At 40.7% G+C, this 27,316-nt stretch overlaps 1 protein-coding gene across 13 annotated transcripts in view; it reads left to right on the top strand.

Annotated features, from left to right (window-relative positions):
- The window catches only part of DLG2 (discs large MAGUK scaffold protein 2), a 1,468,504-nt gene that overhangs the window by 1,181,773 nt on the left and 259,415 nt on the right, over positions 1-27,316 (top strand). For 12 of the 13 annotated variants that reach the window (XM_073336088.2, XM_073336097.2, XM_073336081.2 and 9 more), the window contains one exon: positions 12,615-12,771. In XM_073336088.2, coding sequence (XP_073192189.1) covers positions 12,615-12,771 — 157 coding nt within the window. Of the gene's footprint in view, positions 1-12,614; positions 12,772-21,531; positions 21,550-27,316 lie in introns of those variants that run through there. The other variant, XM_073336232.1, reaches the window with a different exon arrangement.

The raw sequence follows: 27,316 nt of genomic DNA, 5'->3' as shown, positions 1-27,316 counted from the left end.
GGTTATAGTGGATCACAATTGAATATGAGTCAACAATGTGATACTGAGCTACATGGACCTTTGGTCTGACCCTATATTGCCATTCTGATGTTCACTGTTGTGGTCTGGAAATTAATATCAGTCTATCTGCATGAACTTTCAGCCAATTGCAAAATCCTCTGTATCAGCCATACAAAAAGCTTGGGAAGGAGAAGGGAGGGCCATTCTGCCACCTCCACCTCTGTGGGAGGGGCTCAGCCACTGTCACCTTGATTGTGGGATTAAGCCATTGCAAACCTTGTAGCCTGTTGTATGTAGGTATGACTTTATATTGACATTTATGCTGACTTCATTTCTGAACTCCAAAATCTTCAAAACATCTTGTGTAATATGCCCCAAAACATTAAATCAGTCTATCAATCACTCAGTCAGGGTTTCTACTACAAACCTAGCTTCAACCACAGAGACCAGTATAGCACAAATTGTGTTAAATGATGTGCACATGAAGTACTTTGGCTTAAGTGCATGTAATCATTTTTCTGTCTCTTGGGCAGCCCCACTGACTTTAACATTCTTCTATTTTGTCCTTGTGATAGGAATTCAGCCACTGATTGCTACTCATAACTTGAAAAATGAAGGCGGGTGGGAAGGAATACTGTCATATGATTTAAACACCTTATAAATCTCACGTTGGAGTTTTTGGTTTTCTTTGAAAGGTGAAGCTGGTCTGTTTTCACCACCAAGCCTGACCTTTATCTTAAGTTCTGGTATGTCTACTGGATCTGGAAGACTGACCAAATCAGTATAAAGTCATGCGTTTGTAATCAAGAAATGCCAAAACAGCAGGAATCAAATGATTAAGAGTAAAGAACTCATTACAAGCATAATGAATAGATACAGTAGATAAGATGAATTTTCTAAATGTTACACAATAAATTATTATGGCACAAATGGCTGGATGGTATAAGAGTTTGTATGTCAAAATCTGTATATTTAATAAAATGGAACCCAAACAGCAAAATAATGATCATTTTCCTAAGCTACTTGTTAGTATATATTAATGTAACAAGAATGTCCCACATTTTATCAATACATTTGTCCAATGTAGGAATGCCAAAGTTACAGTGCTGGGCTGCAATAATGAATCTGGCAGCAATTAGTAAGAAGGTGGTTTATCTTGTTTGTATTTTAGTAGTATTCAGAGGTCCCAGTCAATGAATTGGAAGAGCGGGGCCTGGAGAAAGAGATAACAGTAAAATGAACACATTAAGCAAAACAACGAGCAGGCTCACCTTGCCACCTGCCTAACCATTGTTAGACTGCAGTGTTTTGTAAGCATCACAAAAGAGGGATATGAAGGAGAATGATGGTGGCTTTTCAGCTTTTGATGGGATGATCATGTCAAACGTAAGGATGACAGAAAAGAGCAAAGGTCATTTAAGGGAGAAGTGAACAAAATGTGATAGAAACTGACATTGCCGGTGGAGCAAAGGCAGAGGTTCATATGGTGAGAAAATACTAGATTGGATAACTGGGTCACTAAATTACAGTAGAACAGAAGTATAAATGATATAAAAGAAACTTTAAATATACTTAAGTTTCCCTTCATCGGGACTTTGAGTTTTTTTTACATACCTATATATCTATATTTCATATCAAAGCTGCAACCTTTATAAATTTTAATTTGTTCTCTCATGACGAAAGAGATGTTATAAACATCCTACATACGGCGCGGTCTTAGTTTATCCTTGTTTTCCCATGTTAAGGTGAATGCTGTCTCAATTGGAATTACCTTTTTCAGGTCATAGAATCATAGAATATCAGGGTTGGAAGGGACCTCAGGAGGTCATCTAGTCCAACCACCTGCTCAAAGCAGGACCAATCCCCAATTTTTGCCCCAGATCCTAAATGGCCCCCTCAAGGATTGAAATAATAACCCTGGGTTTAGCAGGCTATCCCTCCCCTCAGGGTCTTTCCTGTGTTGGTCCCCTTTGTCTGTCTGAAATAAAAGTACAAAGTGATATATTAAAATTTGTTAGAGCAGGAAAAGATGTGAAATAAAATTGGAATGGTTACGTCCAAAGGGTTGGCAGTCTGAAATTAACTAGTTGAGGCTATCTGGCCATTGACTCTATGAAGACAGACCCCTGTGCCTGCATGGAGTCCTATTAACCCTGCTTTGAGTAGTGAATTATTTAAGGAAGCCAGTATTATCTAGTGGTTAAGTGCACTGGACTTGGACAAATGAGGCCTGCCACTGTTTGACACTTGGTCAAGTAATTGTACCTCTGTTTTCCCTTCCAATCTTTTCCTGTCTTGTCTATTTAGATTATAAACACTCTGGGGAAGGGACTGTCACTCACTATGTGCATGCCACAACAGGACCTTGATTTTGGTTAGGGCCTCTAGGTGTTACTGTGATACAGATAACAATGTAATAATTAATTTCCTCATGGGTTTTCTGTGGTGGTCATCACCATAGTATCAGAGTGTCACATATATCAATGGATGGGTTCTCTCAATACCATTATGAGGTAAGTGGTTTATTTACAAACAGGAACTGGGGCACAGGGAGATCAAGATCAGATTTCTCAGAAATCTCTACTAATTTGGGGGACCTTGTTGATTAGTGTCCACCACAATACGACATCGCCAAGCCTCCAGGATTGGCCTGGAGTCTCCAGGAATTAAAGATTAATCTTTAATTCAAGATGATGTCATGTGATGAAATATCCAGGAATATATCCAACCAAAATTGTCAACCCTAGGCCTAGGGCCTGACTTTTCAGAGTTTTTAACACCTCTTTGAAATTTTAAAACACTGTCATTAACTAACTAATCCTCTCCACACTCCTGAGAGGTAGGTAGATAAGTATTATTACAAGGTATTATTGCAAAGAAAATACTGAAATTGGTGATATACAAAATGTGCAGCCAAATGCACAAAATAAGCAAATTAAAAACAAGCATTTTTTCACTAAGTTTTTTTCAGTTACAGTCATCCTTAGAAATTACTTTTCTTCATAACAATACATATATCTTGCCAACTTTTTAGTCTCTGGTTTTTAATCCATACTTGCTGTGAATTTATGTACCTATGATAAGTAAAATTATGGGGACTCCCAGATTTTTTGGAGCATCATTCTGTTGGCTATAATAAGAGACTAGTATTATGTTTGAAATATGGTAAGTACAAACCTTTCAGATAGAAGTGTGATTTTTCAAATTGTCGGTGCCTCTTTAATAGAAAAACAAAAGTTAAAAAAAAAATTAAAAGAAAACAAGTTTGCCCTGATATTTTATTTGTCTCTTTATACCAAAACCATGACTTACCTGGTAAGAGTGAAAAATTGGTTTGTATTGCAGGATACAATTTTCAGAAGCACCCATTGGAATATATGCTCCTAAATTATTTGGACACTTTTGAAAATTTTACTAGCAGCATTTTATTACTATATACTTATTTTAAAATATTCATTTAATAATATCTAGCTCTTATTTAGCTCTGCAAATGTGTACAATGCTTTACAGTACATAAATATGACACAATCCCTGTTGTGAAAACCTAGTCTATCTTTTAAGCTATCAAAATAGACATGTTTGTAACTCAGTGGAAGAAATGCTTTGGATCACTTATGAGGATTACAACTCTTTGCTTGCCTATTCCTCCCCATCGTGATTTCTGTCAATCTAGTTGTGTCTCTTTGTTTTCTCCCTCTGCGTCTGCTCCTTTTGTCTTTTCCTTCTTTTTCCCTTCTCTTTTCTTTCCCATCTCTCCTGCACACACTCCTTTATCCAGTTCTCTCCTTTCAGTCCTTCATTTCCTCTCTTTCTCTCGTTTTTGCTTCTCTCTCTCAGATTGTGATTTTTTTTCTCTTCATTCTCCCTGCCTAATTCATGGTTAGTGTCTCCGCTGCTCTGCTTTATCTGTATTCTGGTACAAAGCAGCAGCAGGGCAGAGAACATGAAAAGTGCTCAGAGGTTGCACTGGCACCTAGAATCACACTTTCAGCCTCATGTATCTAAAAAAAAAAATTACATGTGCTATCTAACCGAAAAGAGAGAGAGGGGGGAACGTATTTCAAAAACATTGAAAAAACAGGTTTCAGAGTAGCAGCCATGTTAGTCTGTATTCGCAAAAAGAAAAGGAGTACTTGTGGCACCTTAGAGACTAACCAATTTATTTGAGCTTCAGCTTTCATGAGCTACAGCTCACTTCATCGGATGCATGCAGTGGAAAATACAGTGGGGAGATTTATATACACAGAGAACATGAAAGAATGGTGTTACCATGCACACTCTAACGAGAGTGATCAGTTAAGATGAGCTATTACCAGCAGGAGAGCAGGGGGGAAAAAACCTTTTGTAGTGAAACTTCCCTCTGGCTGGACTTTACAAAAACTAGACAAGCCATTTACAACACACACTTTGCTTCTCTACAAAAGAAAAAGGACACTAAACTATCAAAACTACTACATGCCACAAGGGGCCACAACAGTGGTTCCCTTAACCCACCCAGCAATATTGTTAATCTATCCAACTATACTCTTAACCCAGCAGAAGAATCTGTCCTATCTTGGGGCCTCTCCTTCTACCCCTCCACCCCCACGAACATGATACAGTTCTGTGGTGACCTAGAATCCTATTTTCAACATCTCCGACTCAAGGAATATTTCCAACACACCTCTGAACAACATACTAACCCACAGAGACCTTCCTACCAAGACTACAAAAAGAAGGATTCTGGGTGGACTCCTCCTGATGGTTGAAACAACAGACTGGACTTCTACATAGAGTGCGTCTGCTGATGTGCACGGACTGAAATTGTGGAAAAGCAGCATCACTTGCCCCATAACCTCAGCCGTGCAGAACACAATGCCATCCACGGCCTCAGAAACAACTCTGACATCGTAATCCTAAAGACTGACAAAGGAGATGCTGTCGTCATCATGAATAGGTCGGAATATGAACAAGAGGCTGCTAGACAGCTCTCCAACACCACTTTCTACAAGCCATTACCCTCTGACCCCACTGTGGGTTACCAAAAGAAACTACAGCATTTGCTCAAGAAACTCCCTGAAAAAGCACAAGAACAAATCCGCACAGACACACCCCTAGAACTCCGACCAGGGGTATTCTATCTGCTAACCAAGATCCATAAACCTGGAAATCCTGGACGCCCCATCATCTCAGGCATTGGCACCCTGACAGCAGGATTCTCTGGCTATGTAGACTCGCCCCTCAGGCCCTACACTACCAGCACTACCAGCTATCTTCAAGACACCACTGACTTCCTGAGGAAACTACAATCCATCGGTGATCTTCCTGAAAAGACTATCCTAGCCACTATGGATGTAGAAGCCCTCTACACCAACATTCCACACAAAGATGGACTACAAGCCGTCAGGAACAGTATCCCTGATAATGTCACGGCAAGCCTGGTGGCTGAAATTTGTGACTTTCTCCTCACCCATAACTATTTCACATTTGGGGACAATGTATACCTTCAAATCAGCGGCACTGCTATGGGTACCCGCATGGCCCCACAGTATGCCAACATTTTTATGGCTCAGAACCATGCTTCCTCAGCTCTTGTCCCCTAATGCCCCTTCTCTACTTGCGCTACATTGATGACATCATCATCTGGACCCATGGAAAAGAAGCCCTTGAGGAATTCCACCAGGATTTCAACAATTTCCATCCCACCATCAACCTCAGCTTGGACCAGTCCACACAAGAGATCCACTTTCTGGACACTATGGTGCTAATAAGCGATGGTCACATAAACATCACCCTATACCGGAAACCTACTGACCACTATTCCTACCTACATGCCTCCAGCTTTCATCCAGACCATACCACATGATCCATTGTCTACAGCCAAGCTCTACGATACAACCACATTTGCTCCAACCCCTGAAACAGAGACAAACACCTATAAGATCTCCATCAAGCATTCTTACAACTACAGTACCCAGCTGCTGAAGCGAAGAAACAGATTGACAGAGCCAGAAGAGTACCCAGAAGTCACCTACAGGACAGGCCCAACAAAGAAAATAACAGAATGCCACTAGCCATCACCTTCAGCCCCCAACTAAAACCTCTCCAACTCATCATCAAGGATCTACAACCTATCTTGAAGGACGACCCATCACTCTCACACATCTTGGGAGACAGGCCTTGCTTACAGACAGCCCCCCAGCCTGAAGCAAATACTCACCAGCAACTACACACCACACAACAGAACCACTAACCCACAAACCTATCCGTGCAACAAAGCCCATTGCCAACTGTGTCCACATATCTATTCAGGGGACACCATCATAGGGCCTAATCGCATCAGCCACACTATCAGAGGCTCGTTCACGTGCACATCTACCAATGTGATATATGCCATCATGTGCCAGCTATGCCCCTCTGCCAGGTACATTGGTCAAACTGAACAGTCTCTACGTAAAAGAATAAATGGACACAAATCAGATGTCAAGAATTATAACATACAAAAACCAGTCGGAGAACATTTCAATCTCTTCGGTCACTCGATTACAGACCTAAAAGTTCAAAAACAGACTCCAAGGAGAGACTGCTGAATTGGAATTAATTTGCAAACTGGATACAATTAACTTAGGCTTGAATAAAGACTGGGAGTGGATATGTCATTATACAAAGTAAAAAGAAAAGGAGTACTTGTGGCACCTTAGAGACTAACCAATTTATTTGAGCATGAGCTTTCGTGAGCTACAGCTCACTTCATCACGAAAGCTCATGCTCAAATAAATTGGTTAGTCTCTAAGGTGCCACAAGTACTCCTTTTCTTTTTGCGAATACAGACTAACACGGCTGTTCCTCTGAAACCTATACAAAGTAAAACTATTTCCCCATGTTTATTCCCCCTCCACCTCCCACTGTTCCTCAGACATTCTTGTCAACTGCTGAAAATGGCCCACCTTGATTATCACTACAAAAGGTCCCCCCCCCCCCCCCCCCGCTCTCCTGCTGGTAATAGCTCACCTTAAGTGATCACTCTTGTTACAGTGTGTATGGTAACACCCATTGTTTCATGTTCTATATGTATATAAATCTCCCCACTGTATTTTCCACTGAATGCATCCGATGAAGTGAGCTGTAGCTCATGAAAGCTTATGCTCAAATAAATTTGTTAGTCTCTAAGGTGCCACAAGTATTCCTTTTCTTTTTATTGAAAAAACAGGTGTCTGATCTTTTGAGTGTGGCTTTACAATAGCTGGATAGCCCCATCTAGTGTCTGAATATAATATGATTTTTAAATATCAATCTGTTACTTGAAATTACTATCTCTTGCTTTCCTTTGGTTGTTGTGTTTCTGTAGGCAAATAGTACTTTCTACTCGGCTTGTTTACTATAAGGAAAACTTACCATTTCTAAACTACGGTTTATTATTTCCGTTCATTAAAAATCCATTAAGCTTATTGTATATTTACCAGCACAATAGCCTCTTGTCTTGTTTCATTCTTTGAGGATCTCCATTACTTAATATTAAGCAAATACCTGCATTCTACTCTGTTCTGTTTGAATTCTGTTCTTATAAAATATTAATAGAAGAGAGAGAGAGTGAAGTTTTCCTAATGTCGTTTTCCAGATGTTCTCCAAGTCCCCCTTGGACCATGACAACTGAAGCTCCTGTTCCCAGTTATCTTTAATCATCCATCATTTCAAAAGAAGATAACTCTAAATTGAGCAATTTATATGCCAGATGAATAAAGTTAAATATGTCAGAAGCCAACCTTTAGTCCCTCCATATTTAACTCTTTCTTTGGAACTCGACTAAAGTGATGCTTGACTAGTCGCTTCCCACGTTATTAGCAACAGATAATCTCAAGTACATATTAAAACATAATACCTACTTGGTGCCTGGAATGTGGTCTGATGTTTAAAGCATAGAACTGAATTTAAGGTTTAAGGTTCAGTTTCCAGCCCTGTGACTGGCTCATTTATGTATTTATTTATTTAACCTTGGGCAAGTCACCCATTCTTCTTCTGCCTCAGTTTAACTACTTAAGAGGAGTTGCTGTGAGGTTTAATTTATTATTGTTATAAAAGTGCTTTGCTGTCCTCTGATAAAAGACAATGTGTAGGTACCATGCATTGTTATTTGCTAAATCCATAATACCTACCAATTACTTGTGATATCTGAAAATTGGTTAGCATCCTTCATTTCCCATAATTTTTCCAATATCAATATTAGTGAATTTCCCCAAAGTAAAGTGCTTTATTATTGAGCCTCTTTCTAGGACTCTGCAAGATGCACTGAAACGGAACAAAATAGATTGCATGGAAGACTGAAAGCCAAGAACTCCTGTGTTCTAATCACAGCTCCTGACATTTTACCCATCACTGTTTGAGCTTTCTCAGAAGATAATCACCCAAGAACAAAATGTGAATTGTGCTGTCAAGAAGGCAGAATAACAAAACAGTGCTGTCAGGGTTGCAGTCATAAAGCTGCTGACTTGGTCAGATGGCATTGATTATTAACAGAGCCAGCTCTTTGTCAAACTGTATAGATTAGTAGCCAGTAAATACCCAACTGTATTTACCTATTTTGGCTATAGTGTTGGGTGCTCACATTTGGATCCCCAAGCTGCCTGTCATATACACTAATACTAAACTGAACAGGGACTATGAGTCTGATTTCTCACCTGGATGCTGTATAGAAATGTTTGTTCAGCTTCACTGCATTTTTTCAATGTTAAATGTCCAAGTAAATAATAATACCTAGCTCTTATATAGCGCTTTTTATCAATAGATCTCTAAGTGCTTTACAAAGGAAGTAAACATCATTATCCCTGTTTTACAGATTGGGAAACTGAGGCACAGAGAGTTGAAATAACTTGCCCAAGATAACCAAGTAGGACCAGAGTTAGAGTTGGGACTAGAGCACTGGTCTTCCGAGGCCTAATCCAGTGTTCTAGCCATTAGCCAATACTATCTGTGTAAATGCCTGATATCTGAATCCATTTAAACCCAAAAGACCTGAATTATGTTAAATCTGACTTTCACGTGTCCATGGTAATGCTAAATTCATTGCTATGTAATCAGTGAATGGCAGCAACCCAAGAGAGAGAATCTTTATCTCTCTGTTCATTAGAAATACTTGACCTTTAGTATATAAACAATCCCCAGGCTATAAAAAAACTGAACAACATGTAGCTTTTCTCAGAGCTCTATTTTGTGACCTGTTCTCTTACTACCCAATATAAAGAAAGAGATGGAAACTGGGAGGCCATGTAGAGCATGATTAATACCTCCCAGTAAGGGTTCAGTTTCCTTTATACGAGAACATTACAAAAAATGCTCCTTTGTTTTTGTCTGTTTTTAAAAATCAAACACAAGAATCAATCAGCAGGAGGCAGTTTACTTGAAAATTATCATGAGACTAAGGTCACTGTATGATTGTCAGTAATGGGCCTTTATTCAGGCAAACTCCCACTAATTTCAATAGGAGTTCATTTCTAAAGACAGAGGCCCTGATTCTGCAATCACATCAACACCTGAGTAACATGACTCACTCGTGTAGTCCCATTAACTCCAATGGGATTACATACATGAGTAAAGCTAAGCACATATTTCAATGTTTGCAGGACTAGGGACAGATTGTAGCCTTCATGCTTTGAACCGGTCGTTTTGGTACATTCTGATCTGAAAACGTTTGAGGACCAATCAGATAGTAGATTAAGTATATTAGCAAGTTTTGGAAGGAGATGCTTCCATACACTTTTACAAACTTAGTTGTCCACAGGATTGAAAATTGCTCGTTTCTACTGCAGTACATTGAAAAGCATATCACAATTCTAGCCCTAAATTTAGTTTAGCAGCTAGTACAAGGGAGCAAGTCATTACAGGAGGATGAACAAATGCAGCTGGCTTTAGGCAAGCTACAGTGTGGACAGTATTTTCAGTGAGTAACTTGTTACTGTGTTGCAGGCAGCCTTTAGGATTAATGTTTAGATTAGGTGAATCACAGAGCGACTGGACAGCTCAGAGGACTGTTAAAGGGATTTGGAGACTTTCACCTGCACACACTATACCTGTTCCATGGTGTGACAGAGTATACTTGACCCTCTGAGACCCCCTTCTGCAGGCCTCATGACTCTACCACACCCCACCCCAGAAAAGGGCAGTGGAGAGGGACCTCCAGGCTGCCTAAAATGGCTGTGTGGGACACAGCGAATCAGGACCCAGCAGGCTAGTATAACAAGAGTTGCAGGGCCAGAGTGAGAGTAGTTCCTTGCTGGAGCTGGAGGAGTGTGGTGGTGTGCTTGGCTAGCTGAGGGAGCTACAGGGCCTCAGGCACAGCAGTGCTGGCAGAAGCTGGAGGGAGCGAGAAGGAACCCTGGGTTGGAAGCTGGGACTCAACCAGGACAAGGCCCTGAGGTAAGGATGAAGAAGGGGTTGGGCTGTGGGGAAGTGGCCCAGGAAATCAGAGCAGCAGTGCAGCTTAGATAAAGGGTCATGGCAGATGGCTTCTATCTGCAGTGTCCCTGGGATTGGACCCAGAGTAGTGGGTGGGCCTGGGTCTCCCTGTCACCATTAGCCACTGCGTGAAATGGCCTGGACTTAGAAGCACCCCAGAAGAGGAACTGAACCCTTTAGTGGCCCAGCAGCAGAGCTGGGGCCTGAAAGGCCCAGAGAGGGCGAGGACATTGCCTCCAGGAGGGAAGCCCTGGAGTACGGCTTGATACCAGGGCCGAGACCATTGATAGACTACAGGATTAATTAAGGACCTAAGCCCCAGGAGGGCTACAGGGCATGAAAGTTGAGGCTTACACACACTTGACCAGAGGGCACTCATGAGAGATGAGTACATGCTATCAGAGGTAGTGAACAGAGAATGTCAATTTCCAGGCTGATCGCTCTTGTACCTTTCTCCAGCCGCTTTAAAAGAATGATGGGAATAATTGAAAGAAGTATTTGGTTTGGAGGCACGATACAGAAAGCAACTACTTCTTTCACAGAAAGGGGTAGTTTGGGGATTTGATGCTTCATTTTCCCTTTCATATCCGACAGTATTGCTGTTGTAATATCAAGAAAATAAGTCACCAGTTAGTCTTGGGAATTCCTACAAGTTCATTCTACAGTTTTAGGGGATATTGTACTGAAGCGAAGGTAGAGGTAGAAGATCTGTGAAATAGATATTTTGATCCTTTGTAAATCAGAGGCTCTGAAACTGTGGTTCATTGCCATCTGGGGAGAAGTGGCTGATCACATGATGTTTTCAACTGAGGGAAATTGGACAGATGGGGAAGAACAAAAGTAGACAGTGTGTAAAATTTCCAAAAGCAGCTAAGTGCCTTAGAAGTCCCTTTTAAGAAGGGACTTAGGCTGTGAAATTACTAAGAAGCTTTTGAAAATGTTATCCAATGTGGTTAATATTTTCCATAAAGAACAAAACACTGCACTGAAGTCAGATTGTGCCTCTGGATATTAGGGAGTCACAGATGGGAGGGGAGGTTATCCACAAAATAATCTCTCCACTAAAATATGAACCACACTGGAAGCATTTCAGAACTCATTTAGCATTGTTCCAAAGCCCCAAGAGCCTGAAGCTTTTATGAAAATGTATGATCATCCCATAAACTGGATAAACTGTATTTTAGATAATACTGGGTACAACTATCTGGAAGATACATTTTATTTTTCAAATGTTGGGTAGACTTTTTTAAGGAATGAAGTTCCTTTTAATATTGTTATGTGTTTTATTAACACAGTATTCAACACTAGGTTCTGCAAAGTACTGAGCACCACTTAATAAAATATGAGTTGTATGTGTTTTTTATATATATAAAAGGTGGTGTGGCCTAGTGGTTGGAGCTCTGGACTGGGAAATAGGAGACATAGGTTCTAGTTCTGACTCTGACCTGCTGTGTGTCATTTCACTGCAGTGTGCCTCAGTTTCCCATCTGAAAAATGGGGATAATGATAGTAACCTCCTTTGTAAAGTGCTCTGAGCTCTACTCATGGAAAGTGCTATATAAGAGCTAGGTATTATTGATTGCATAATTTTGAGCAACTTTTGAAAACAGTAAAAATACCCATAGTCCGCTTGGGTGATAAAGCAGTTATGTGTGCCCACAGAATTGTATTCCTGACAAGGTCAAACCAGACTTTCTTGTAAGATTCTCTGCTTTCAACTTGGTGATATAAAACACTGATGTTACTTGATCCAGCTAGGGCAGAGTTGGACAAGCTTCCCTTTGTATGTACTATGTTTTTTCTCTGTTTGTTTTTAGGTTTTATTTTTAGCATGACCCAGAGCATAAAAGATGACACACTATAAAAATGTCGATTGTTTACCAATGCTATATATAGTATTGGTGTAAATAAATGTGTCAAATGTCTTATCGCAGAAATCCACCATTTATCTTAGTGAAATACATTACAATGGGGTAAATTAATAGGTAGAAATGTTCAGTTGTCGTCTTGAAAAAAATAGGACACTATGCCTGTTCCCCAGTGAATACACTTATCTAATTTATTAATGGTTTTATTAGGTACTAGCCTGTTATTTTGTCTTAAAGAAAAAGTAATGTGACAGAGATGCTGAGTGGTGCATATACGGTATCCGAATGGGTAAGCAATGCCATTTTGTTTCTATACAGGGAGCCTCGGAAAGTCATCCTTCACAAAGGCTCCACGGGACTTGGTTTTAACATTGTGGGAGGAGAAGATGGGGAAGGCATTTTCGTATCCTTCATCCTAGCAGGTGGACCAGCAGATCTCAGTGGAGAGTTGCAGAGAGGAGATCAAATTTTATCTGTAAGTACCTGTCATTTTTGCTGGCCAATTACTAGTTCTTGTTGGTTGTCTTTTTGTGTGTTGTCGGTTGTCTTTTTGTGTGTTGGAAAACATAACCTTGGCTTTTCATTCGATGTTTCACCCATAGAACAAAAGAATGGACCCCTTCCCAGCCCCAAATAGTATCAGGAAGGGATTAAAATGTTTGGAAGATTATATTTTATTTTTTAGACCCCATGACATACACTGTACAGAATACATGGTGAGGTATGCTGTAAAAGATTTAGTAGCGTTTCTTTGGGAAGGCCTGCATAACTCACTCAGGGTTTTGCCACAAAAAGTAATGTGGTCATTCCAAATTCATGCTATAAAGCTTTAGATCACATTGCACGTGTGAACGTATATCCATCTTTATATAACATAGTATATAAAACTAATAACCCTGTGGTCCCTTGGATTGGGAAGATGATAGACATGAGTGGATAAGATTTTCAAACCAGCCCAATGCCCCTTTAGACACCCAAGCTTTGTCTATGTTACAAGCTAGGGGTGTGATTCCATTGCTTGCGTAGACACACTTGTGCCAGCTCTCATCAAGCTAGCATGAGTATAAATAGCAGTTTAGCCACAGCAACATGGGCAGCGGCAGTGAAGATGTGGGTTAGCTGTCCAGAGTACAAACCAGCCCTTACCCCATGACTTGACACGGCTAAGCTATGCCTCCGTTGCCATTACTTGTGCTACTATTTACACTCATGCTAGCTTGTTGTGAGTGTGAATATGTATTTGGGAGTAAGGGAATCACGCCTCTAGCTCACAGTATAGATGTAGTCTCCAATAAGGGTCCAACTTTCAAAAGCACCCAGTAGCTCATTGTGACGCGTACGGCCAGATGTTCAAATAAAGCTCAGCATATTAAGGTGTGAAGTTCTTCTGAAAATCTATTCAAGCAGCTCACAATGAAGTGCTGGGCACTTCTGGAAGCCTGGGCCTTCTTTAGGTTCTAAAATGGAACTGAGCTTTTTTTGAAAACCTGCCCACTTATTGTGAAATTTTGGCTGCAGTTGTGGGGGCTGAACACTCTGTGTAGCCATTTATCGTTTGCTTATCATCATTGTCTCTCCTGCTTGAACTGGGATTGCCACACCAAGGGCTTAAAATTGCATGTTTGTTTGTGACAATATAATATAGTTTTATAGAATATTATGTTATCACTTTGTGAACATTTCAGGTAGAATTTTTGAAAGTGCTGAAGAGATTCAGAAGCCTAAATTGTGCTGGTTCATAGATTCATAGATACTAAGGTCAGAAGGGACCATTATGATTATCTAGTCTGACCTCCTGCACAAGGCAGGCCACAGAATCTCACCCACCCACTACTGCGAAAAACCTCTTACCTATGTCTGAGCTATTGAAGTCCTCAAATCATGGTTTAAAGACTTCAAGGAGCAGAGAATCCTCCAGCAAGTGCCCCATGCTACAGAGGAAGTCGAAAAGCCTCTAGGGCCTCTTCCAATCTGCCCTGGAGGAAAATTCCTTCCCGACCCAAATATGGCCATCAGCTAAACCCTGAGCGTATGGGCAAGATTCACCAGCCAGATACCCAGGAAAGAATTCTCTGTAGTAACTCAGATCCCACCCCATCTAACATCCCATCACAGGCCATTGGGCCTATTTACCATGAATAGTTAAAGATCAATTAATTGCCAAAATCATGTTATCCCATCATACCATCTCCCCCATAAACTTATAAAGTCTAATCTTAAAGCCAGATAGGTCTTTTGTCCCCACTGGTGATCAATGGGACTCAGTTCCTAAGTCACTTAGGTCCTTTAAACTTTTTTAACCAATAGTCAATGTTCCATATTTTATTTTATGATTCATACTGTGGGTCAAATTTGCCCTCAGATACGTTTGTGCATCTTTTTCAGAGGGTAGGCTCTCACCTGGTATATTTTAGTACTCTGCTGTGGCTGTTTTTCTGAAATTGTGAGTGGCATCCTATAAAGGCACTTTTGATCCTTCATTGTTTGAATGAGGTGAGGCAGTGCAGCTGCTTATGAGTGCTCAGACTAGGGAAAAAAGAGAGGGTACCTTTTAACATACTTCTGTTCCTTGCAAGCTACAGAGACCACTTTCATTATTCACAGTTTAATACTGTGGCTGGTTGATTAAACAGCACTTTATTATACCCTGTCTGGTTTTTGGCCTGCTCAGCTCCATAACTACAGATCAGCATCTTCTCAGAAAAGATCGCTTGGCTAGCAATGTCCTTTTCCTTCCCTGCCGTGCCACTCTTTAGCATGCTCATGTGAATGCAACTATAGAAAGGCCTAGTAATCAAATCTTTTACATCAAGTACCTAATGTTCGTTCTTCCTCCTGCATACACTTTGTTCCAAACAGGATAGACAGAGGCAGAGAGAGCTTTTATCTTTTTTGTTTCCTCCTTTGTGGGAAGTAGTATTGGGATTTGGCAGTCTAGACCATGAGCTCCATCTAGTGTATGTTGAGCTAATTAGCAAATTTCCAATATAAGAAGTTTAGCTACATCTTGTTCATTATGTCTGTGCTTGTAATGAATTCGAGGGTAGCTCTGCAATTCATTTTCAAATTTTTAATGGGTAAAAGCTTTTGTAGCCTTAGGCTATATTTTGCAGACATAGTCTCATTAACATCTTTATAATTCTTTCATGGATATATTGATAGTGTGCAATTAAGAAAAAGAGCGTTTGTTTTAAGGTGTACACAATAATTGAACATATGATTTGAGTGTTCTGTATAAAGAGGATTTTAAATCACAATCAAACTTTCCACAAAGTATCCTCCTAGAATAGTTGATGGTATGGAATAATGAAGATATACTGTGCGATCCCAGGGCCTGATACTATGTAAATCTGATTTTATTTGGCCCTCATCACTATGCTGAGCCTGTAAGGGTGATCTTCATCATCTTTAATTAATTTAAACTCACAGTACCCCTGAGAGGGAGGGAAGTGCTATTATCCCCATTTTACACATGGAGACAAAGTGACTAGCCCAAGATCACACAAGAAGCCTGTGGCAGAGTGGGGAATTTAACCCAGGTCTCTAAAGTTCCAGGCTAGCTCCCTAATCACTGAACCATCTTTCCTCTCAGTTTTGTGGGTGCGATTCTCTGGACTTCCATGGGAACACCATGCAAACCATTCTAGCAAAATCAAGTTAGAGCCAGCAGGTAGAGGAATCTTTTGTCCTTGATTACTTGTGTGAATTTGTAATAGATTATAGAAAGGGAGCAGGGCCAGCCTTTGTGGAGAGTTCACATATCCTGCTGGTCCCAGGCAAATGAATTTTGAGCAATTAAAGGGAGATCATCTTGAACATACCAAGATTGTGTTTTACATGCAGATAGTGCTTGTCATACAGAAGGATCCCAAATGCTTTGCAACTATTATATCCGGGGTTGGCAACCTTTCAGAAGCAGTATGCCGAGTCTTCATTTATTCACTCTAATTTAAGGTTTCGGGTGCCAGTAATACATTTTAATGTTTTTAGAAGGTCTCTTTCTATAAGTCTTTAATATATAACTAAACTTTTGTCATATGCAAAGTAAATAAGGATTTTAAAATGTTAAGAAGCTTCATTTAAAATGCAGAGCCCCCAAGACCGGTGGCCAGCACCCGGGCAGCGTGAGTGCCACTGAAAATCAGCTCGCGTGCTGCCTTTGGCACATGTGCAATAGGTTGCCTACCCCTGTATTATATAATGTCATGTGTATAAATAAAGATGGAACTGCCATGGGATTTCAATAGTCAAAATGTAATTATCCAACCTGGAACTAGGCCAGGGCATGCTATTCTGCAGGGTGAGGACAGCTGAAGCTATATGATTGTTTATTGACCTGAAGTGGGAAGGGCCATAGTGTTACACTTCATCCATCCCGTCGATTGAAAGAGTAGGTACTTACTTTCAGTAAGTAGGTGGATTTTTGGTCCCGTGCTGTTTTCTCAGCATCTCTCTTTTTTTCTTTTGGATCTCTTACCTGTTCATGTTGTCTAAACATCTCTGTATGCTCTCTTTTCTGCTTTCTTTGGGGGAAAAAGTGTATTCTTCCCTCATGTTAGCTGGCGTGCAGAAAGTAACATGAGGTGAAATCCCAGTGAAGACAGGACAGTTTGTAGTTTAACACAATTTAGCAGGTCGAGGTAAAGGCAATGGGGAAGCCTAGGGTTTAGCTTGATGTGCTAACTTGTGTTAAAACTGCAAACTGCCATGTCTTGACTAGGATTTTACCTTGTGTTATTTACCATGTCTTAGCTAACATCATAAACAAACCCATTCAGTGTTGATGGTTGCTCTGTCACAGATTCCCATGGGTATATATTCTGTGCACCAGGAGTCAAGTTCCTGCTACATAATGTATGCTTAAAGTTACATTCAAAAGGGAGTTTGAAATACCATGTGGTGTTCACAAAACAGAACTGGAATTCATAAGATGACACAGACATTCCCTCCAGCCTGTCACAGGGGATAATGGCACTTCCCTACCTCGCAGGCATGTTGTGAGGATAAATGCATTAAAGAGCGTGAGGGGGGGCCATGTAAGTATCTAAGGTAGATATGTTGTAGTTTTACAAGCAATCTTGTTACTGTCAGAAAGACCTAAACAAACTGAAAAAGTATAAAGAAGAAATATTGTTTCTCTAATCTGTTTCAGTGACTATCATTTTACTTGTATCATGAGCAGGTGAAAACTTTCAGGCAGGTGTGTGTGTGCTGACTTTACAATTTGGAAGACATCCGCTTCCCATTATGGCGTGTCGCTGAGTTTTGCACATGTTGAAAGATTCATGCAAATTGATGATCATTTCCAGCCTACTGATCTTTTAGTTTAATGATGCTGGCAAGCCTTGGATACATTTATTTAACGTTCACAAAATTTGCATGTGTTTAATAGCATTTTGCCATTGAGATTCAGGCTTAATCATGTAAGTCATATCTCAACTGGATCATTGTCACAGTTTCTTGGTTGCCCTTCCTGGTTCATCTGTCATGGGTTTCCAGTCAATTTAAATTTTCATGACACATTTGTTCCATTGCTCTGTATTATCTTGCCATCCTTGCTATAGTTGCATTGGCTCTCCATGCATCTGAGGATCAGATTTAAATTATTGGTATTAGCTTTTACAGTACTTAAAACTTCAGTCCTCTTATATTTACATCGCTTAATTCAAATATGAAAGCAAATAAAACTCATGGTGGGAATATGTAGCTAGATCTCATCAGTAAGATCCTGTTCCAACCATGCTTGCTGCTTCTTTGGCCATATGAGACAAACAGAGCTCAAGTAGCGTAAGCAACACAAGTCACAAGTAGGGATTTTAGTCCTCACTGGCTTTAAAAAATCGCAATAAACATTTAAATGTATATTATCTGGGACCATTGCCTGCAAAAGCAAATGTAAAATCAGGGTCTTTCCCAGTATGGCCTGTTCACAACTTCTGCACATCAGACACAACTCAGAAAAGTATCTTTGACATTTATATTTATTTTTAAATAGACTTAAATAATAGGCTGTAATGCTGCAGCAGTGGAATTTTTAAATTTGATTTCTGTGTGTTTCACAGCAACCTTGCTCAAAAGCACCTGTGAAACATATCACCATTGCTTTGGCATTTACTTGGCATGCAAGTAGTTGATTTGTTCGCTCAGCAGCATCGGATGGAAATTATTACCAAATTAGACTTAATGTATTTCCCCAGGCAATCATAAAGCAAGGCACCGCTGAGTCTCAAACATAGCTATTATAAATCCATTCCTCCGTACTCAAACCAAGCAAAGTTCATGCCGAACTGCACAAGCCACTTCCAGAGGTGACTGACATTAGACCATTGGCTGATGCAGGGTCCCAGACTTAATGTCAGCAGAGATTTAGCCAGTCCCCCTTTCCCAGTATTCTTAGTTGTATACCCCTCACAAGCACCCTTCCCTATCTGAAGATGAAAGAAAAATTATTTCATCTAAACATAACAACCCTGATTTATCAAATGACTGACTAAGTTTGGTCGGCATTTCCTTCAGAGAGGAATGGTGGCTCACTGAATGGGGCGCTAGCTTGGGACATGTGAAACCTGGTTTCAAGTCTGCCATAGACTTCAGAATACTTCAGGCAAGATGCATACCTTGCTGTGCCCCAGTTCCCCTTCTGCAGATTGGGGGTAATAGGAAAGTGCTATCTCACAAATGTATAGGGAAGGAAAATACATTAAAGATTCTGAGGTGCTCTGATACTGTGGTAGGGGCTGTATGAGTACCTAAAGGCTGGTCTACACTGAAAACATAGCTATGTCTCTCAGGAGCATGGGGATGTAGCTATACTGACCTAACCCCTGGGGTAGACAGCGCTAGGTCAATGGAAGAATTCTTCCATTGACCTAGCTACTGCCTGTCAGGGAGCTGGATTACCTACAGCAAGAGCAGAACCTGACAGATAAACTCCATGTCCTGGGGTGAGCCTGTACTCCACATGTGAATATCTGTGGCCTTTGCAGACGGGAGTTGATTTTAAGAGGTGCCTACTTTCATGATCTTTTAAACTGGTCCTGTCTGCAAAGCTGACTGGCATTCTCTGTGATATATACCAGGATAGGTAGAACACCTTGGAGTACAATCTTTGCAAAGCCCCAAAGGGCCTGACTCCGATCCTGTTATACACAATCTCACCTTAAATGTATATGGTGTGGTGATGGTGGGGAGAGGGTGTTATACTGTAACATTTTACAGATGGAGGGCTAAATTCTCCTCTCATATACAGGGGTGAAATCCCACTCAGAGGGGATGTACGGGGTGCAGATTGTACAGAGGGTTCACTTCTGAAATGAAGCCATCTCTGAGGTAAAGCATGGCTATGGTTTATAGTGCAGAACGGATTGACAGTTTAGAACTAGAAATGAATGTACCTTTATTTGTTTGAAAATGAAGAGGAAATTTAAGGAGACAGATTGTAATTATTTTAGTTGGGGTTTGGCCAAGAAACTGGGAATTAATGCCCCCTACTGCTGCAAAATGCTGTTGGATATAGCAAGAGGGCAGGAGGATTAGGGGAGCGAAACTCAGTGAGGCTCTCATTATGACGGACTAGTAGACCATAGGTCCCAACAGGTGCTTGGGGGGGCGGCGGTGGGTCAGGGTGGATAAATATCAATACGTTTTTTTAAATCGGATTTTTTAAAATTTATATCAGATTTTTTTTCAGTTAAATACAGGTATTTTAAACTATGTAAAATTAAATTTGAATTTAACTTGACATATAAGCTTATTATGATCTATTCAAATCATTTTAATTAAATAAAAAGTAATGTGAAGCAAGTACACATTTTGTTGCTGAAGTTTTAAAGAAAATCCAAGTACTGAACTGCAGGAAGCCACTGGCCAGCACTTGGAACCAGAGTTTGTAGAAGTGCTCCACCTGTTTTTGGCAGCACGTGCAGAGAGAATGTTGTCTTAATTTTAGTTTATTCAGTTAGTTCAGATCAGTGACTAGTTCATTCAAATTTAGAAACCAACTGAAAGATGAAAAATCTCGAAAGCATGTTTTCCTTCTCCAATCTAGGAACAAAAATATGACCATAACTGATTTTAATAGTGTAACATATTGAGGACGAGATCTACTAGTTCTAAAATCTTGAATGACATAGTCCAGAAATCAGTTCAATTCACGACCTACAACTAATAGTTCCTTTGTTTAATAAATAAAATGAATAAGTTAGCTTTAAATGCAAAACATGGTTTGATAAAGTGTTTTTTTTCTTATGTATCCAGCACATTTAAGGTAGTTTTATTTAATCAGAACTAAATAAATAACATGTTGGTTTTGTGCGTTTTTAATAGAATTTGAATTTCCATACAAATAGAGCTTGACACAAATTGCACGTAAAAATTAACCATTAGTAAATAAGAAATTCATCGTTCACCATTTTCTAACGTAATAAAAGTTACATTTATTTAGAATCTTAATTTTTAAGTTAAGATATGTAATTGCTTAAATAAATGTGTGTATGTTTTTAGTGTATTCACCTGGTTATCAAAACAAAGCACCAAATTTACTGTAAAGGCTACATGGTTACCAACAAATGAGATGCAGTTTCATTAGGAAAATAAAGTACAAATGAAAAACATGATTAAAATTAGTGATTTAAATAGAGGTTTAAATTCATGATGAGAATTGGTGATATAAATCACTTTGATATAAATCAGTCCATCCTGCTCGGTCTGGGGTGGAGGGGAGTGATCATCCTGTCCTTCCCTTATTGCTGAATGGGAGGGTGTATCCTCATGATATGGAAAGGCAGGGAGAGGGTCTAAGCAAGGAATGGGTTTGAGAACTCCTGCTCCATGTGAGTGGGAGGGGGATTTGGCCCCCAGGACTCCCAGATCACTGAGACCAACCAGAGGCTGTAGTTCTCCCCACCATTGTCAGCACCACTTTGTGAAGCTGTAAATACTTTAGTCTCCATCAGAATTTTGAATTGCCTCCTCCACTGAAGTATGGCCATCTCATGCTGCTCCTTCCCCCTCACCCATGCAAACCCCAGAGACGTTAAAGAGGAATAAAGATGGATGCTACTACATCTCCCCCTTCCTTTTCTCTTCCCCCACCCACGCAGCACAGTCTTTCTTTCCTGTTGTCTCTCTCTCCCAGCACCAGATATTTCTTCCATTTACTACTCCACAGCCAGCACCAGCTCTTCCAGTCTCAGCATCCTCTCTCCAGATGTGCAGCTTATCTCTCCTCCACCCCATGGGATGGATCTCCAAGGTAACATCCAAAATATCAACTCCCCACCATCCAAGGCAGTTGTTCTTTTTGTAAAAGCAGCTGCTGCAAGGCTGGCTAGTATGTCCCCAGATGCAGTAGGTGCTGCAGTTGGAGGATTTAACATCTGCAAACACAGATGTAAGCTCCATCCGTGCAGTACTTAAGGGCCCTGTATATTAGGAGCCACATGGCAACTGTTGTCACAGGAGAGAAGCAGAACTGCTGCCTCAAAAGAGGGGAGTGTAGATACTTATCTACAGCCTAGAGCTGAGCTCACCAACCTCCTGCACATCTGAAGAGCTTCTGCTTGGGTGGAGAGATCAGGTGCTGGGTAGAGGAAGGAAAAGGATATGTCTGTCTTACTCCATAAGCCCTCTTCTAGATGGGTTAGGGGTGGTGGTTGTTGTGTTTATTTAGATGGAATAAAAGGATCCAAAAAATCAAAGGTGTTAAACCATTCATTGTCCAGCCTTAAATAGTTTTAAACAAGGTTTGGGATACAACCTTGGGAGCTTTCTTAGCTCCATGGTGAATGCCATTAAAATCTGTATACAGAAAAGAAGGGAAAAAAGTGAAAGCATTTGAAAGGTAAAGTATTACCTTTATTATTATTTATTTTATTATTTCATTTTAGCTATATCCTGTTCCCTTTCCTTTAGCTGGAGAGAATTTTTGCAAGGAAAAAACCCCATGTTTGAAGGGTACTAGATATGATAATTGCCCTTTTTGGGGAAAAGAGCAAAAGGTAGCTGAGATGGGTTAGTGCTGTTGTTAAAGTCTGATCCCATTACCTAAGAAGACAACCACACTAACGGGAGAGAGAAGAACAGCAAAGATAGAAAATGCAGCTTCTGTCTCTGGTGCTGACTCTCACTTGCAACCTCACTTCTGGAAAAACACAGGCACAACATGCCGTCTTATCAGCTACTCCACAATCTGGCAAGTTTGTGACAGTGGCAGGTCTTTTAATTGTCTTTCTAGTCATAGGTTTTCTGCAATGTAGCAAAATATGCAGTCTTGGCCAGCTAATCCAGGCAGAAGGAGAAAGGAGAGAGAGAGAAAAGAGAAGAAATTGGGTGGAGAAGATGCACTTGGTGTGAGAGGGCATGGTGACAAAAGTCTGACATCATAGGTGATATTTGGTATTTAGCCAGAAGAGGTGTCAGTGTCAGAGGGGTCGAGTATGGTCAGGATCAGGGTGACAAAAGCATGGGGTCCCAGGAGAAGGTGGGGGCAGCAGCCATGATGGTGAAGTTCACTCCAGTAGCCAATTTGTCTTGCACAGTCTTTCATTAAGAACGCCAGAAGGGAGTGGTGGGTGGAATAACCCCTTCCCTCAGTATTTTGTCCACTAATTCTAATTTCCGACACATCAATTTCCATTAACCGATGTATAGTTCTACATTTTTCTTGTTACTCATGGGGGAATTCTGTGTGGAAAAAAATAAAAATTCTGTGCACAATATTTTCAAAGTCTGGAAAATTCTGCATATATTTGTCAAAATAACACAATATAATCACACCAGTTTAAATTATTTTTGGTCATTTATTTTAAAATATACCCACACTTGCTTGACAAGTAACAATACAGACAACAAAAGAGATTCCGGAATTTTTTTTTTTGATAAATAGATTCCTTACTAGGTATATTAATACAGAACTCTGAGTAATCATTCATTTAAACTACAATACAGAACCATATTTCCCACACCCCCTCAGAAGCAGTGCAAAGATTTGGGGGAGTCAGAGGTAACGGAGGAGCTGAGGGAGAGGGAAGTAATTGCTGGGAAGGAGTCTGGGTGTGAACTTGGAGTGTTGTTGGGTATGGATGGGAAAAGTATGGAACAGGTTTTTTGAGGGGCCGGGGAGGGATTGTTAGGGAGCTTCCCCTATGCAGACCCTGGCTGACCCATAGCCTCTCCCATTCAGTCAGGCACATCTGCCCCTGCACCTCCATGTCTGTCCTTGCATCCTCTGTTTACATGTGTCCCTCCACTCCCACTCAGACACCCACTTCCCCTATCCCACGTGGCCCTGCACCTCCTCTCCTGTCCCCATGTGTACCCCCACTCAGATCCCCCTATCCCTACGTGGCCCTGCACCCCCTTCCCCATCCTCTTGTAGCCCTGCACATCTCTCCCCTTCGTGGCCCTGCACCTCCATTCCCATTCAGCCCCTGCCCCAGTCTGTCCTTTCCCACCAGTTCTTATGAGCCCCTCACTGACCCCCCAGCAGCCCCACGCTGTCTGTCTCCCATAGCCTCTGTCTTCTGACCTGGCCCAACAGGCGCTCTGAAGAAGGTACTACAGGCTTTCTCTTCCGTAGCTGGCTGGGAGTTGCTGCTCTGGTCTATTGCCACAGCGCCCTCTGATGGGCAAAAGGTGGAACTGCAGCAACTTTCCAGCCGAAGTTATTCTCTGTGCAAAAAATTTAAATTATGCGTGGCTCATTAATTATGCATATGTGCAGTGGCACAGATTTTACCCCAGGAGTATCTTGTTTACTAAGGATGATCTCAATACAGTCTTTGAGTTATATCAATGTCTGTGGTTTGATTTAGTCTTTCTGTCTTGCTTTTTTGCATGTTTTTCTATCAACATTTGTTGTTATAAGTTATTGTGACATTTGATAAACTTTCACTCACTTTTGCAGTTGAACTCACAATGAGGGTAAATTTCTAGGCCCAGTTATCACAACAGAGCACCGCAGAATGAGAGAGTGTGGGTATAGAGGGCCAAATTCAAAGTTAAATTAGGACTTTTCTCAGCTTGTTATGACGTCGTTCATGCTCTTTAAAATGTGACCTGGTGGGTGAAGCACTGGACTTGAGACTCAGGAGACCTGGGTTCTAGTCCCAGCTCTGCCACTGGCCTGCTGGGTGACTTGGGCAAGTCACTTTGCCTCTCTGCCTCAGTTTCCTCATCTGGTACTTACCTCCTTTGTAAAGTGCTTTGAGATCTATTAATGAAAAATGCTTTATAAGAGATAGGTATTTAAACCTGAACTAGTTTCACTAGGCACATTCACAGTGTGTGATACAAGAAAATAAATATTATTGTGCACCTTAGAAACTTGGTGGCACAACTTACCCAGCTTAACACTACACAAAACTATTTCAAGCAGTGTTGATTTAGTTTGTAGAGAAGGTCACAAAAATTAAGGTGAAAGGTTTTTGCTGGAATGGGAATGTTTGCGAGGACTGTTCCGTTTTGCCAAATTTCCTCCAAAGTTCTGACGAGACGATACGCTCATGGCAGATTTCTCAACCCTGCCTGGTTTCCCACCACCTTGCCCAGCTGTTTCCTCAGGAGCCTACCTGGGGGGCTGCTGGGGAGCCTGGACTTCCATGGTCTGCAGCTCCAGGACAGATCATGGGGACTGCCTTTCAGGTGGGGAGCCAACGGTGTTCATAGTCTAGGGCAGCCTGCCAGACAACATGCCCCCAGAGCCAGCCCTCCATCCTCTTTCATGATGAATTTCAAATGTGTTGGTTTTGTTCTGAATCAGAACCCAGCCAAATTCTGAAATAGTGAAATCCTCTGTGAAACAGAACTCCTTTCTGCCCCAGTTCTATTTGCTTGGATGGTTCTCACTTTTCCTGTGATCCACCAGATGGCAGCAGAGGGTTGTTGTTCTGCTCCAGATAGTACAAAATGACACAATTCATCTTCTGTTAATGGAATAAGTTACACTATTAAAACTAGTGTTGGCCATATTTTTATTTTAAAAATAAATTGAATGGAAGGTGTATAATATTTTTGAAGCTTCTTTACAGCTGTCGTTAGTCTCTTTAAATAAACTGTATGCCCAAAAACCATGTAGTAAAAATCAGTGAATGCCATTCAAGAGGCTTTTGATATGTGATTCAGCTAGTGTCACTCCTGAAACTAGAAGCAAAAATTGAACAAAAGAGCAGTAGAAATTCTTCTTTATTTCAAAGTACAGCATAGTTGAATTAAATTGTAATGCTAGAGATAAGGTAGGAAATGTTTATCACATCAGATTATGCCGATGTTTTCTTAATACATGATGTTTAATAGTGGAAACTGTTTCTCATATTATTCATTATATTTTTGTGAATTATCACTGAACAAAAAGCTCCCCGACTTTGCTTTGGGTGCCCAAAGAATATATGAAAATATTCTTCATTCAAACCATACATTCCTCAGTGTAATGAAATAAATGCTTCATACGGTGTAGCTCAAATAATTACCTGTCAAATTAAACACATAAGCACCAGCCCTGCTATTATTAAGAATAATAACTATACATTAGCATCTAGGAGCCCCCACTGAAATCAAAGTCCCAGCAGAGTCAAGGCTAAACATTTTAACCTTCATTTCTGGAATTCCTAATGTTTGTGTATAGGTGTGCTTGATTTCTCAACTTTAACATAAGTTTTTAACTAATGTGGTGGTGGTGTTTTTTTTTTTTAACCATAGGGAATAAAAGAAAAAAAAATAGGATGTGTGAAGGATGGAAATGGAAACTGGCTGCGAAAAGGAACAAAGTATCACTTGTAGGTCTTTCAGCTTAAAACCACAAAGCAAAAACACTGACTGCACCTAGCTCCAGCCAGCAAGGGAGCTGTCATTGGGATGGAGTGCAGCTGGGAAATTGAGATAGGGATAGAAACCACAATGCACAGGAGAAGGATGGCCATGTCCTGTGGTGGGATCTGGAGCTGATTGGATGAGATGTTTTAGCGGGGAAGGTTAGAAGGAGTCACACCATTTCCTAAGCATACCATGGGCTTCCAACATGTTGTATGTAGAGTTATTGCTCGCCTCTTACAATGAGGGGCACAGGAGAGACAGGGAGGTGGAATTAGTACTGTAACTTGGAGGAAAATTGTTTCCATCTCTCTCCATTGTCTTTCCTGAATTAATTGACTAAAATAAAATTAACTAGCTTCTGTAAACCTTGTTTCTTTGCCTCTTGTTCCTATTTTAGCACATGTCTGGAATGATAGGAGGTCAAAGATGGGTGGATCCTTCCCATTCCTGCACCATGAGGATCAAACAACTTAAATTTGGGAGAAGGGGCTAGCAGGAACATACTGTAGGATTTGCTAGTAGCCTGCCTGTGGCAGTGGTAAATACCTGATACTTGAATGCTCCTAATCCTGCACTGCACCTGGCCTGTTGTGCATTGCTAATCCTTGTAGGGGGGAGATAAATCCTTGCATTAATCAGCTTGTGCCTTACTTTTCCTTCTAGACTAACAGATTTATTTGGGCATAAGCTTTCATAGGTAAAAAACCCACTTCTTCTGACCCATCTGAAGAAGTGGGTTTTTTACCCACGAAAGCTTATGCCCAAATAAATCTGTTAGTCTTTAAGGTGCCACCGGACTCCTCGTTGTTTTTGTGGATACAGACTAACACGGCTACCCCTCTAATACTTCTCCTCTGTGTATTGTCCTGCTGCCATTTTATGAGATTTTTCTTTTCCCTCTGAACAGTTTAAACACTTCTCCTCCTACACAGTTCCCTCTCACTTCTCCTCCTACACAGCTCCTACCTACCGTATTTCCCACATCCATAACGGAAATAAAATATGCATTTTTTAAAAACTGTAGTTCACTGTAATTCCTGCTCCGTGATTTGTTGCATATTGAACAAGGTAGAGTATAGATGTTTGGTGCTTATTTAAAACATAGTTATGCTTCCTTGTGCAGGAGATAGACTTGACCTTCAGCTACCTTTCCCCTGCCGTGGTACCACGGAGCATTCAGATTTTCTAAGAATAAAGCTGCATTTTGTTCA

Source organism: Lepidochelys kempii, chromosome 1 (genome assembly GCF_965140285.1).
Source record: "Lepidochelys kempii isolate rLepKem1 chromosome 1, rLepKem1.hap1, whole genome shotgun sequence".
In the NCBI taxonomy this organism is placed as follows: Eukaryota; Metazoa; Chordata; order Testudines; family Cheloniidae; genus Lepidochelys; species Lepidochelys kempii.
This window is presented reverse-complemented; position numbering and strand designations above follow the sequence as displayed.